Source organism: Syngnathoides biaculeatus, chromosome 23 (genome assembly GCF_019802595.1).
Source record: "Syngnathoides biaculeatus isolate LvHL_M chromosome 23, ASM1980259v1, whole genome shotgun sequence".
Classification (NCBI taxonomy): Eukaryota; Metazoa; Chordata; class Actinopteri; order Syngnathiformes; family Syngnathidae; genus Syngnathoides; species Syngnathoides biaculeatus.
Window position 1 is genome coordinate 1,686,482 of NC_084662.1, and position 15,123 is coordinate 1,701,604.

The 15,123-nt window shown below is 43.6% G+C and overlaps 1 protein-coding gene across 4 annotated transcripts in view; it reads left to right on the plus strand.

Moving 5' to 3' along the window:
* Positions 1-15,123, plus strand: part of lama4 (laminin, alpha 4) — a 124,860-nt gene that overhangs the window by 93,786 nt on the left and 15,951 nt on the right. For all 4 annotated transcript variants that reach the window (XM_061811827.1, XM_061811823.1, XM_061811824.1 and 1 more), the window contains 7 exons: positions 1,249-1,378; positions 1,456-1,593; positions 1,823-1,956; positions 9,990-10,154; positions 11,423-11,576; positions 11,744-11,919; positions 11,996-12,185. In XM_061811827.1, the coding sequence (XP_061667811.1) occupies positions 1,249-1,378; positions 1,456-1,593; positions 1,823-1,956; positions 9,990-10,154; positions 11,423-11,576; positions 11,744-11,919; positions 11,996-12,185 (1,087 nt within the window). The remainder of the gene's footprint in view (positions 1-1,248; positions 1,379-1,455; positions 1,594-1,822; positions 1,957-9,989; positions 10,155-11,422; positions 11,577-11,743; positions 11,920-11,995; positions 12,186-15,123) is intronic.

Genomic DNA, 15,123 nt, shown 5'->3' on the forward strand with positions numbered 1-15,123 from the left:
CCAAATGCAGGACTTTGAGGCAGAGGCATAATGTTCAATGTAGTTTATTCCGGAAACTGGGTCATACATTGTGTAGCAGTCCGACAAGGCAGAAGTACAAAAATGCTAAGCTAGGCGGGATCCAAAAGACCTGGAGCAAGGTCCAATGACTATGGGGCAAACTAACAGTTCAACAGGACAGGATCAAACAAAAGAGCACAGAATCGCTGTGACTAGGGTTACTCTAACTTACGTGTAGAGTGGAGAGTCCCACAGGCAGTGAATGCAACTCACTAACGCAAGGCAACGAACTGGCAAAAAACAAAAGTGACAAAAACGCTCACTTAAATGTGTCTAATTACAGTCCCAATGTGAGACAGCTGAGCCAGAGCAGTGGCGTGGCCATGTCCGTCTTGGCAGTGGCCAAGCCTTCCTCATGACAATTTCAGTTGTTGCTACCCAACCAGTTGGTGAGTTCAGCGGGCCATTGCTTTTTCAGGCAGAGCCATCCATCCATCCATCCATCCATCCATCCATCTTCTAAGGCACGTTTTCTAACAAGGCCCCCAGCTATTTTCTAGCAGGAAGCAGGGTACACCCTGAACTGGTTGCCCGCCTATTACTGGGCACACAAAAACAACTATTTGCACTCACATTCACACCTATGGGTAATTTTGTCTTCAATTAATCTACCATGCACATTTTTGGAATGTGAGAGGAAACTGGAGTGCTTGGAGAAACCCCACGCAAGGACAGGGAGAACATGCAAACTCCTGAATCCTGCTCATCAGAACTGTGTGGCATATGCTCTAACCATTTGGCTACTAAGCCCTGCCAGGTTATTTTGAATAGCTTTTTTTCTGTGATAAATGAAATCACTATTTAAAGCATCACAGCAACAGTAAACAACAGCACTTGGGTTAGACTTTACTTATTACAGAAGTGACATGGATTAAGAAACATGATGGACTTTAAAATAGTGTGAATGTCATCTATTAGTTGCACTCTATTCTTTTTTTTGTAATTTTAGTAAGTTCTCCTTTCTTTCTGAAATGTATTTTAAAATTTCACCTGTTTTAAATTTTTTAAAATGTACTTTTATAGTCATTATGTAAAGCATAGTTACCTTTGGTCTGAAATGTGCTATATAAATAAAGCTGGAAAGACATGCGTTTGGTGTTTGGTTAACTGTACGTGTGATAATGAAACTGTAAGATTGAGGTTGAATGTAACCACAAAAATACAAGGACAACATGTCTGTCACTCCAGGTCTGAGCTGTTCGCCGTGGTTGGTCTCAAGGGTTGTGTCAAAGGCTTTCTGTTCCAAAAAAAAGACTTTAACCTCTTAGAAGAGCCTGGCACCATTGGCATCAGTAGTGGCTGCCCTGAGGAGTCTTTTGTAAGTGTCCCGTTTTGTTGTCTTTCAGTAACTGATTGTGTGACTATCCTGTATAACAGTGTTAATTTATATTACAGGCATCACATAAAGCCTATTTCATGGGTGAGAGCTACTTGGGATCCTCAGCAAAGATTTCACCATTTGATAAATTTGAAGGAGGCCTCAACTTTCGAACATCAGAAGCGAGTGGACTACTTTTCTACCATATTGAAGGGGTATGGAAATACTTGGTGAAACAAACCTTTTGAGAAAACCATTCAAACTTTATGTCAAATGCATATGTTACCAACATGTCTTAGTTTGGTTCCTTATGCCATTCAACCATTTCAGTGATAATTGGCTTTTGAAAAAATCTGCATAATAAATAAATAATAAAATCTGCATATTTTGTCATGTTTACGGTAAGAAATGGACTAACTCTAATCTGCATTTTTATCACTTCAGCCTGATGAATTCAGCATTACGCTTGAGAATGGAGCGGTCGTGATGAACACACAAGGAACAAGAGTTAAAACACATAAGAAGCACTATAATGATGGAAGAACGCACTTCTTATTGGCTTCAGTGAATAATCAGAGGTAAGCATTTGGTTTTACTTTGACGAAACCTTTTAGGTTTTGATGCAAATTCTCCTTTTATCAAACCAAATACGGGCAAGCTTTATTTCAAAGAATATAAAATTATACATTTTAATCGGTGTGGTCAACCAGAATCATTAGTGTTAGTTGACACAGCTTGGAGGCCAATGCATAAGCATCTGATCTAGTTATAAACTGTTTTTTTCAAGTGCTTTTTAAAAATGTGTAAACTACTATGCAAAATAGAGGATAAATGACATGATGTTCACGATGATGTGCTTATGCCACAAGGTTGTGCCAATATATCACATTAAATCCAAGCAGTTGACCAGGGCTCTTCAATTGGAATGACAAAAATGCCTCAATGGAAACCTAGCTACATTCCTCTGTTTGAAATGGAATGAGAGAAAATATTTTGGTGTGTCATGTGCATGTGTTCATGTTAAAGCCAATGTGCTACTGATAAGCTAACTGAATGTACACTATATTATTATGTAGTATTATTATTTATTCCAACACAGTGAGAGGGAGGAGAAAAGAGAAATTTTTATATTTTAGCATTAAAATAATGCACAAAAACATTCTGTTAATGCGTTTTACATGTAGTCTAATGCATTTCATGCAAATTTTCATCCATCCAACATTTATCCAAGCCGCTTATCCTCACAAGGTTCATGGAACTGTTGGAGCCTATCCCAGCTATCTTCTAGGAGAAGGCGGAGTACCCCCTGAACTGGTTAGCAGACAATTGCAGGGCATATATAAAGAAAGAACCATTCGCACCCACATTCATACCTATTGACAATTTAGAGTCTCCAATGAATCCATATTTTTGGGATGTTACAGGAAACCAGACAGCCCAGAGTAAACCCACACAGACACGAAGAGAACATGCAAACTCCACACAGGCGACCAGGAAACTAAATACACAATTAATGAGACAGCAGGGAACACCTGGACAAGACATGAGTGGCTCGAGGGAGCTGATTGGTGGACACAAGGTAGACAAGAACAGGTGGACACAAAAACTAAATGAGCACACAAGATATGTAAATCATGGGACACAGGATTTGAATCCCAATCTTCAGAACTGTGAGGCAGACACTCTTAGCAGTCCTCCCCTGTGCCAGTCGAGAGACAATCGTTGTTATTTGTAGTACTTAATACAGATATACCCCATATTCATAGCCAAATTCAAATTATTGGCCTACTGCTCATGTTTATATTGCAGTGCTCCTCTTTTGCTGAGATTCACTTAAAGTAAGTTATGGGATTTGATCATTTAGCCACAGAATTCCTCCAAAAGTGTTATGCTTCTTTTCTATAAATATGGGAATGAAATGGTGTAAATGTAAAAAACGATAAAATGTATCTTGCCTGGCTCAGTGCCCCTAAAACTCTGAACCTAGCATTGCCCCTGGCTTGCTCCCTTTTGTGGATCACCACTTTATAATAACACGTTGGGGGTTTGTGAAGGTAAAGAAGGCAAGACAAAATGCTGGCTACATGTGGAGGACCAAATATAGGGAAGCATGGCGACAAGGCGAGTGAAGTCTTCGCTCTCTTTGTTTTTTAATTCCCAAAAAGTCAAACAAGAATCAAGGAGGTCACGCTAAATCAACAAAACACCAAACATCAAAATAAAAAGTAAGAAATAAACACGAGGGGACAAAGAAAACAATAAATGAGACATGACATATTACTGATGGCTGTGATGGCTGATACTGACAGTTACAATGACAATGAAATGACAAAGACTGAAAGAAACCAGGGAAATGAATACAGTAATCCCTTGTTTTTCACGGTTAATTGGGACCAGAACCACCCGTGAAAAACCATGGAGTAGGGGTGATGTATGTTTATGTGAGTACCAGAATGTTTAATGTATGCATCCTTCCGCTTATCCTCACAAGGGTCATGGAAGTGCTTCAGTCTATCCCAGCTGTTAATAGACAAGAGGCAGGGTACACTCTGAACTGGTTGCCAGCCTATTACAGGGCACATGAAGACAAACAGCCACACTCACAATCACACCTAGGGGCAATTTGGAGTGTCCAATTAATGTTGCATGTTTTTGGGATATTGGAGGAAACCGAAGTGCCCGTAGAAAACCCAAGCAGGTAAGGGGAGAGCATGCAAACTCAACACAGGCGGGTCCGGGGTTGAACCCGGGCCCTTAGAACTGTGAGGCCAATACTTTCCAACTGAATCACCGTGTCGCCTGTTTAAAATATGTAAACAGTATTTGTACTTTGCATATTTAGAACAAAAAGAGGTATTTAGTTAAATCTTTAATTATAAAATCTTATAATTTATACGGTGAATTTATAATATAAATATGAATTAAAAACCCTTATATTACTGTAGAGTTACCATTCATCACTTGGGGACTTCTGCTGGAAGCGCTGGTGATGTAGCTGTGGTTTCAGCTTTGAGATGGGGAAGTGGGTTTTTTGCATGTGTTTGTATGTGGGTACCAGAATGTTTAAAATGTAAAACAGTACAGTATTCATACTTTGCATAGAGACAAAAATTACAACAGTACAAGTGTCTAGTTAAACAATAAAAAATAAAACGAACTTTTTATTGCAGTACATCATTATTATTTCTCCCTCGGAGAATCGTCTGCTCGAGGTGCTAGTGGTGCAACTAAGGTTTTTATCTTAGAGAAAAAGATGGTGATGGGGAGTTGTCTTTTTTCTTTCTACTTCAAAATTCCTCTGTACAAGGTCATAACCCTTTCATCACAATTGCTGAACTCGACAACACGTACCATACTGTCCTCAATATCTTGTGCAACTTCTTTCTTCGCATAACGATCAGTAGCATTGTTGCTGGCGGAGGAAGCCTCAGCCTACGGAGGCATGCTTCTGAAGTCATACCGCATTAGAATTTTTTTCAACCAACCTTTGCTTGCCAAAATGCCTTGTCCTCGAGGGGGCGAATCACTCCTTGCAGCACTAGTGCTGGCTTGAGGTTCATCAACACTTTCTTCAGCCTCTTCATCTGCATCACTGAGCCTTTTTTTCTGAAATCCACTATCCACAAGCTAACGCAGCTTCCATTTGAACAATCCTCTTATTTCGTGGAGTTATCACATGTTTCGCTTCCTTATTTAAAATTATTGAACAGGTTTTATGGATTTTGTGTAGTGCATCATGGATTCATTTACCCCATAATGGAACACCAAAAAAGGGTAACTTCTGCTGTCTATTTTTTCGCTGATCATCAACATCATCTTCCTCTTCCTCTCCTGCTTGAGTGCTTTGGAAGAGGCTTTGGAAGAGGCTTTCGGATCAGCACAGCGCTTTGTGAATATGAGAGGTTATCGCACAGTCAACAGCATAGAAAATCGCAGAAAGGAAGGACAAAGGAGAGGGTAGGACGGATGTTGCTGGGTGAGGCTTCGATGGCAATCAGCTCACAAAATAAATCCACACACGCTCTTATAGCAGAGTGCACAGGAACTCACGAAGGTGCACCAGGAAAAATGGAAGTTACAAGATGAAGTGATGAAAAAGGCGTGGAATGGGATACCTTAGTGGAAGATTTGGATAAAGTGAGTAACCAGTGGAACAAGAAATGGAAACTGGTGAAAAATTCTGTGACTTATGAAAAGGGTAAAAAAAACGGAGCAGGAAATTTGACCTGTACTTGTGGCCATATGTTGCCCACCAGGATAGATGGCCAAATGGGTATCCAAGGATAGGTCAGAGGGAAATGACTTGCAGCGGTCAAAAAAGGCACAATGTGACATAAAGCAACTAGGACGAGAAAAACTCGCGATGAAAAATCAAAGTGGATGTCGGAGTCAGAGTCAGAAAGGTTAACTAAATCGGGGCCATTTTCACAATTGGAAAAATCAGAAACTAAAAAACAAAGTGGAGGTAAAACGAGAGACAAGTTGTATAACTAGCACAAGTGGGGGACAGCAATGAAAAGGACAGAGAAGAAAAAGCTGTAGGGCTTAATGGTGGAGAGTAGATATGTTCGGCTGACTGGTGCCGTGCAGGGTGACGCCATTTGCTTCCCCCTGGATCCTTGTGTCATACAGTCACAGGAGTCTTGGAGGGGAAGGAAGGCAAGGCAAAAGAAGGAGGACCAAAGGGAAGAGAAGCAGGAGGCAAGGCAGGCGTGCACTTATATCAACTTTTAATTTCCTAAAAAGTCAAACAAGGATCAAGAAGGTTATACTAAACCAGCGATGCGTTGTCAATTTTGGTCGATTGCATGACCCTGTGCCCCCCCACCTAAAAAAAAAGTAAAACGTCATCTTATCATCCAACTTATTGCTTAATTCAGATGTCGCCTATATGTGGATAGTGTGTGTCAATTGACTGAAAATCGGTTTGACCAATCCTGGCCTCTTTTGATGTATCACTACAGCAGTGCAAAGGCAAAGCCATCTTTCTCTTTCTTTTTCCACGGCAGTTGCTGTAACGATGAACTCAGCACCCCAGATCCCCTCTCCCCTATGAGAGGCTGAAAAGTATAAAAAGTCTGAAACAGCAAAATAAAAAGTAACAAAGAAACACCAGTGAACAAAGAAAACTGGGAACGACACATTACTAGTGCTATAACTTGACACTAATCACGTGACACTGACATTGAGGTTGCCGATGAAACGATGAAACACAAATGAACACCTGGGCAGGACAATGGATGGAGGGAGCCGATTGGTTGACACAAGGTAGACGACAGCAGGAGAACAGAGTAACTAAACGAGCACATAACACATGAAAAACATAGGACACGTGAAAACATTAAATAAAGCATAACCTAAAACAAAACCCAGATCACTACAGACAATTTATTTATATTTATTATATTATATTTGCCAGTTTCCCACTTCCCCTCACATTATCGTGGTGGAAGGGTTTGTGTGTCCTGATGATCCTCATAGGGTCACTCATGCCCAACAGGTTTGAGGTAAGGAACCAGACAAAGTATGGCTCCATAAACCCCTATGACAAGTAAAAATAATGGATTCAGATTTCCCTTGCCCAGACGCAGGTCACCGGGGCCCCCCTCTGCAGCAGGCCTAGAGGCCCAAAAATGAGCGCCAGGTGGCAAGGCCTGCACCCATGGGAATCAGCCGGGCACAGCCCAAAAGAAAACATGGTTCCCCCTTCTCATGGGCTCACCACCTGTGAGAGGGGCCATAGGGGTCTGGTGCTATATGAGTTGAGCCGCAGCCAAATCCCCGGCTACAGAAACTATCTTTAGGGACATGGAATGTATCTTCTCTGGCAGTGCAGGAGCTCGTGCTTGTACACGAGGTTGAGAAGTTCTGACTAGATATAGTCAAACTTGCCTCTATGCACCGGTTTGCCTTTGGTATCAGTCCTCTTGAGAGCAGTTCCTCTCTGGATTTGCCCACGGTGAGAAGCGCTGAGCAGGTGTTGACACCTGTACGTTGGAGTTCTCCCCGGTGGATGAGAGGGTAGCCTTCCTCCTCCTTCGGGTGGGGGGACTGGTCCTGACTATTGTTTGTGCCTTTGCACCAAACAACAGTTCAGAGTACCCTACCATTTTGGAGTCCTGGAGAGTGCTCCCTCTGGTGGCTCCATCATTTGACTGGGGGACTTCAACTGCCATGTGGGCAATGATAGTGAGACCTGGAAGGATGTGATTGGGTAGAAAGCCCCCCCGATCAGATTCTGAGTGATGTTCTGTTACTGGACTTTTCTGGTCATAGTGGATTGTCCATAACGAACACTAAGTTCAGGCATAAGGGTGTCAACGTGTACCCTTGACACCAGGACACCCTTGTTCGCAGTCCGATGTTCGACTTTGTTGTAGTGTTATTAGACTTGTGCCCGCATGTCTTGGACACTCTGGTGAAAAGAGGGTTGGAACTGTCAACTGATCACCACCTGGTGGTCAGTTGGCAACAACGGTTGGGGAAGATGCCAGTCGAACGTGCCAGGTCTAAATGTATTGTGAGGGTCTGATGCCAATGGCTGGCAGATTCCCCTGTCAGAAGGAATTGCAACTCCCACCTCCGATAAAACTTTGCTCATGCTCATGTTCTGGAGGAGGCGGGGGACATTGAGACCGAGTGGACAATGTTCTGTGCCTCAATTGCTATGGTGGCTGACCGGACCTGTAACCGTAAAGTGGTCGGTGCCTGTCATGGCGGCAACCCCCGAACACGTTGGTAGATACCAACAGTGAGGGATGTCATTAAGCAGAAGAAGGAGTCCTATCGGGCATTTCTGGCCTGTAGTACTCCCGAGGCAGATGACAGTTACTAGCTTCAGTAATCACTGAATCAAATACCCAGGCATGGGAGGCGTTTGGTGAAGTCATGGAGAACGAGGTCAAGACGGGTTCGGGGAATTTCTGGTCCACCGTCCGGCATCTCAGGAGGGGAAACCCGTGCATGGTCAACACTGTGTATAACAAGGATCAAGAACTGCTGACGTCAACTCGGGATGTTGTCAGTCGGTGGGAAGAATACTTTGAAGACCGCCTCAATTCCACTGACACACCTTCCTATGAGGAAGCCGAGTCTGGGTTCTCTGAGGTGGGCTCTACTGTCTCTGCGGTTGAGGTCACCAAAGTGGTGAAAAAGCTCCACGGTGGCAGGGCCCCAATGGTGGATGTGATTCAGCCAGAATTCCCAGACCGTTTCCTGGTTGACATGTCTCTGCAAGATTGTGTGGACATTGGGGGACAGTCCCTCTAGAGTGGTGGTCCCGCTTTTCAAGAAGGGGGAATTGGAGGGTGCGTTCCAACTACATGGGATCACACTCCTCAGCCTCCCTGGTAAGGTCTATTCAGGAGTGCTGGTAAGTCGAATCTCAGATTCAGGACGAGCCCAACCAGTCTACATCTTTTGTGGACTTGGAGAAGGCATTCGACTGTGTCTCTCAAAGAGTCCTATGGGGGGTTTTGTGGAGTATGTGGTATTGAACCCTTGATATGGGGTGTTCGGTTTCAATACAACCAATGTCAGAGTTTGATCCACATTGCAGGCAAAAAGTCAAACTCGTTTCTGGTGAGAGTTGGACTCTGCCACGACTGCATTTTTCTACCGATTTTGTTCATAACTTTTATGGACAGAATTTCTAGGTGCAGCAAAGGCGTAGACGGGGTCCTGTTTTCTGGCCTCAGAATTTCATCTCTGCTCTTTGTAGATGATGTAGATCTGTTGGCTTCATCAATCTGTGATCTCCAACGCTCACCGGAGTGTTTCTCAGCCAAGTGTGAAGCGGCTGGGATGAGAATCAGCACCTCCAAATCTGAGACCATGGTCGTCAGTCGGAAAAGGGTGGTGTGCCCTCTCTGTTTCAGGGATTAAATCCTGCCCCAAAGTGGAGAATTTCAAGTATTTAGGGGTTTTGGTCATGAGTGAGGAAAGAATGGAGCGGGAGATCGACAGGCGGATCAGACCAGCATCTGCATTGATAGGGACTTTGTATCGGTCCGTTGTGGTAAAGAAGGAGCTAAGTCAAAAGGCAAAGCTCTGAATTTACCAGTCAACGTTCCTACCTTCACCTATGGTCACGAGCTGTGGGTCGTGACCGAAAGAACAAGATCCCGGATACAAGTGACCGAAATGAGTTTTTTCCACAGGGTGTCCGGGATCTCCCGTAGAAACTTGGTCATCCGGGAGGGGCTTATTGTCGAGCCGCTGCTCCTCCACATTGAGAGGAGCCAGATGAGGTGCCTGGGGCATCTGATTTGGATGCCTCCAGGACGCCTCCCTGGTGATGAGTTCCAGGCACGTCCCACAAGAAAGAGACCCTGGGGATGACCCAGGACACAATGGGGAGATTATTTGTCTTGGCTGGCCTAGGAATGGTAAGGGATCCCCCAGGAAGAGCTGGGAGAAGTGGCTGAGGAAACAGAAGTCTGGGTATCCCTGCTTTAATATCTGCCCCCGCGACCTGACCTGGAAAAGCGGTTGAAGATGGATGTATGGATGTATGTTTCCCACTTTTACCTTGTTGGACTTTCTTTATATCATGACTTCATTAGAATAGGTCCATGAGTGTCTTTCATTTGCTCTTTTTCCCTTTACCCAGGTATTTATTATTGTTGGATGATAAAGACAAGCAGGAGAAGAAACGTCCACAATTAATCACAAGACCCTCCTCCATTTCTCAAGTAAACAACTTCTATTTTGGGGGATCACCAAGCAGCAGTTTAAGGAACTTCACGGGCTGCATTACCTATGCCTACATAAACAGGTAGATGCCCTGTCAGCATTGAACATTTGTGATGGTGGTACATACGATAGAGCATGTCATCATCCAGGTTGCACAAGGATGAATTGCTTTCTCTGCCGCTCAAAGATGCAACTACATTTTTACATTTAGTGGAAAAAGAATTAAAAGCTGATTTTTTCTTTTTAATCATTCAAGGCGGTCACCAGTCTAGACCAGGGGTCACCAAAGTTTTCGAGCCTGAGGGCTACTTCGTCAGCATCGATCGTATGAAGGGTTTACCCGTTTGTAACATTTGTTTCTAACCCTAAAATATAAATACCTTATATGAAATTATTTAAACATTTTTATTCATTTAAGCAAGTCAATTTTAATTTATGATTAAGATTATTTAATTGAAAGCCTCTAATTAATTCATGAGACACACACGCACAGCATATAAGCGTATGTATACCCTTCATATTGTCATAAGATAAAAATGAGATTTACCAATATGAACCAATCACAAACCTCTAATTAGATTTATCGAGTCACAGCACTAAATATATTCACATACAAACACACACACACGGGGCTGTCAGGGTAACAGTTGTATTTATATTTTTCCTGGACCGATTCTCCTCACTTCAGTTGTGGGAGTGTTGGGCCCAGGGTACACAAAAACAAACAACCATGTTATTGTAATTTTCTTTCTTGTTTCTCAATTAAATATTTGCCCTCCTATTTATTGATTGGGGTCCACTACGGGTGGTAGACCCTATTACATACTGTCACGTTAAGTTTTATGCATCAGTTTTTATTTGTTTATTTAGGTATCTCATTCACACTGTGAATGCCATGACAAATGTTTTGACACTTTAAATATCTTGACAGACATACACAGCCATCTTTGCCTCTCATGTTTGCTCATCCTGTCCAACCCCCTTGTCTCACCATCATCTCATTTTGTCATGAGACAGCATGAATACAGAAAAACTGGAATGCTTGTGTAAGAACAATAAATGACACATTAGACACAATTACATTTGCAGATAAAGTGGACTCCGTAACATAGTGTAAAGCTAATTTTGTGGTCAAATCAATTGCACAGTTTTAAATGGAGAATAGAGTACTTGGGGGCACGCTGATATCGGCAGTCTGGAAGATGTATACATTGGGATGCTACATTTGAATATTTCAGGCAATATATTATATTGCCTGAAAATACTCAAATTGCTGCTTTGGATAAGTTCCAAAAACAGACTTTCATTGTTCAAATTTGTCCCTGTCACTCCCCTCATTTATTTATGGAGACATGATCGAGACATTGAGCCAGAAGACTTTCAGCGCTACAATGAGAATGTCCAGACTTTCCTTCAGGACTGTCCACTGCAAAAGCTTCCTGCTGCTCTTTCATCAAGGCCCAGGGATGACAAATATCAAACCAAACAGAGGCAATCCCGTAAGGTAAAAAAAAAAAAAAAAAACAACAACAAAACCACAACACTAAAGTGAATTGAAAAGTAGACTAGACTGAGCTTTCAGTGAACCTCAACTGATTGTGGCTCTTGTTAGTCTATATTTGAATTGTTCATTTTAAATTTAGCCACAGAATTGAATGTATGCTGACACAGGTTCGCAGGAATGCACCCATCCACAATGTAATGGAGCTAAGAAGTGACAGTGATGTGAAGGTTTCTCCCTGCCATCTCTCCTCAAGTCATCAAGCAACACATGGTGGCTACCAATACAGCAGCTTTCCAAATAATAGGCAGCACTATGAAGCTCTCCCAGAATCCTTTTCTGAAAGGTAAGTCTTTAGAGAATTTTTTACAAAGTAATTTTTAAAAGCTAAATAAATAGTCAATCAATGTTTTCTCTCCCAGGTCTAACTTTTCGTTATCTCTAAAGACCAAGACATCATTTGGGCTTATCTTTTATGTCTCTGACTTTGAAGAGAACAACTTTATGACACTCTTCCTGTCCAGTGGTAGGCTTGTTTACGTCTTCAACGTAGGTTATCAGCAAGTCGAAATGTGGAGCAAGGAAAGTTACAATGATGGAGAATGGCATAATGTAAGTGTATTACACTGTTCTCCTCTTACGAAGGCTGAGTTTAGGATACACAAAACTCTGTCACATGCAATGACATTATTGTTGTATGTTGTGTTGTCTCACTAAAGATAATGAGCTTGATGACGTCACCCCAGCGATGTGTACATTTATTGTGACAAGCGAGGACATGTTCTTCCCAAACAGCTCAAATTTTCAACCCCCCCCAAAAAAACAAACAAAATAATATATATACACACACACACACACACACACACACACACACACACACACACACACACACACACACCACACACACACACACATATATATATATATATATATATATATATATATATATATATATATAGTCCACCAGGTACTGCAACCCCCTCCCCCGATGGCGAGACGACAGGAGCTGGCGTACCTAATTGACAGGACCCCCAACCACCATATGGGGGGAGGAGGAGGTCTGGCAGGCGGGATCAACGAGGACACTCGAGCAGGCTTGAGTAAGCTTACGTGAAATGCTGGGTGGATCTGCATAGACTTCAGCAGTTTTAATGTCATTATGACAGGGTTGATTACCTTAGTAATCGGGAACGGACCGACGAACTTGGGCGCAAGCTTCTGCGATTCCACTCTGAGTGGGAGGCCTTTAGCAGACAGCCAGATTCCTGACCCACCTTGTAAACTGCAGCTGGCGCCCTCTTACAGTCCGCAGCGGTCTTATAGGAAAGACCCTTGCAAAGTAACATTTGTCGGGCTCACTCCCAGTTTCCTATGCAGCGTCTCACAACAGCCAACACAGACAGCACCGACGAGTTGGAATCTACAGACAGAAAGAGGGAGAGTGGATAACCATGCACTATGTTAAAGGGAGACATATCAGTGGACGCTGAGGGAAGAGAGTTAAGCACGTATTCGACCCAGATCAACTGTTGGTTCCACAAGCGCTGTTCGTGAGAGGCGAGACACTGAAGCCCCACTTCAAAGTCCTGGTTTACACGTTCAGTCTGGCTATTGGTTTCCAGGTGATGACCCGAGGAAATAGTAACGGTGGCCCTATAAGAGAACAAAATGGGAAATGAATTGGGGCCCCCTGTCGGAGACCACGTCAGTGGAAAGGCCATGCAACCTGAATATGTTATTTAACATAAGCTCTGCCGTTTGTTTTGTGGAGGGGACTTTAGGTAGTGGAATGAAATTAACTATTTTGGAGAAGCGGTCCACCACTGAGAGGACAGCGGTGTGATCTTGCGAAGCCGGAAGCCCGGTCACGAAGTCCAGAGAGATGTGTGACCACGGATGTTAAGGAACAGGCAGAGGGCGTAACTCCCCTGAGAAGCGTTGCCAGGAGGGTTTGTGTTAAAGAAATCATTCATATGTTCTCATTTTGTACATACTGTAGTTGGTTACACATCACCACCGAGCTTCTACCATTGAACTCATTGTCTTGAAAACCGATGGCATCAATCAGACAGATGTAATCAATCAAACTGTCACTCACACACACATACATATACTCATCATGTGATTGATGTGAATAAAAATAAGGTGCAAGGCGACACAAGTTGGATTTGGTTGGAAGCAGGTAGAGGTCCTGTCGGTCCCCTTGCAGCAAGTAAAACTTGAAGCCTTGTCTGTTTGCCTTCTTTTAATTGTCTCAAGCTTTTTAAACCTCACATTTGGTCCTTCGAGCAGGATGTTGCTGTTGTCTGACCAGTCTATTTACCACAAGGTTCCCATGGTGGTGCTCACAATGCCCATGTCCATTGTGTTGTCAAAGGCAGTGCTGACCGTGGTCCCATCCAGCAAGGTCTCTTGGTTCAACACAACTGATTTCCTGCTTCTTCTGGTTTCTCCAGCGTTGGATGATCTAATGTCTACCAGTCGGATGGAAATGGTTTTGTCCAGAGCCTTAGAGCAAAAGCGGCACTTCAGGGCTCCGGTGGAGACCTCTAAAACTTCACTCCAACACTTCCACATCCAGTCCTCATGCTCTGGCTGTTTTCCTTGCCGCTGTTCAGACACCAGGGCCTCAATCCGAATGGTTTTCCAGGGCAGTCTCACACACTAACGCCTTCCTGAGCAGTCACCTGCTGCTTTGGGGACTTCATGTGGCGAAGCACAAGGTTGTCGTTAGGGTGGCTTGGGCATCTGGGGTCCTTATCCAACTCATTGACCTCCAAGGATTTGGCCTCAAGGGTTCTGGTGTCGTCCTTAGATCCTGGCAATGAGTCTCAGCTTCTTTTTCTTTCATGCGATTTCCCCTTGTCCTGCTTTGATCGTCGTTTGGTCCTGTGTTCTGAGTGCTTCCTTGGGATCCAAGTTTGAGACTGCTGAGTGCTCAGTCAGTCTAAAATGAAGAGACTCTGGAGATCCTACTCTGACGTATTACTGCTGAGGAGCTCTTGGTTTATGAGCTGGACTTGGTGCTGGAAGATCTGCTCCTGAACTTGCCACATGGAACGTTTCATCTTCATCACCATGCAAGTCAGGTTGCACACCCTCTCCAGGTCTTGGCAGAGGTGTGTGAATAGTTGCAGTCATCTCAGCAACACCTCGTGTTCACGTCTGGCCAGGGTGTCTTCCTCGTTCTTCTTAGGCGTGAGCAGCAGCTGGTTGAAGTTGGCTTTGCGCTTTAGATTCCAGTACTGGTACAGGAAGTCAACTGTCTCAGGTGCCATCTTGAGGTGACAGACCACTTCCTCGGTATCCACAAACTGGTAGAAGACCTCCATCTCTTGCAATTTCATCTTGCCGACATTGACGCAGTTTTCCTCCGGGTCACATTGACAAACAAGACACAAGGACAACTGCAACAATGAGGGGGACAACGAGGTGAAAGGGATGAGGCCGATGACGGCCGTGTCGTCTTCATTGTCCCCTCAAACCTTTCCTCTCAATTTGCCCTTTTTGCTCCCGACGCTTTCCTCATTTTCAACTTCAGTGGTGGAGT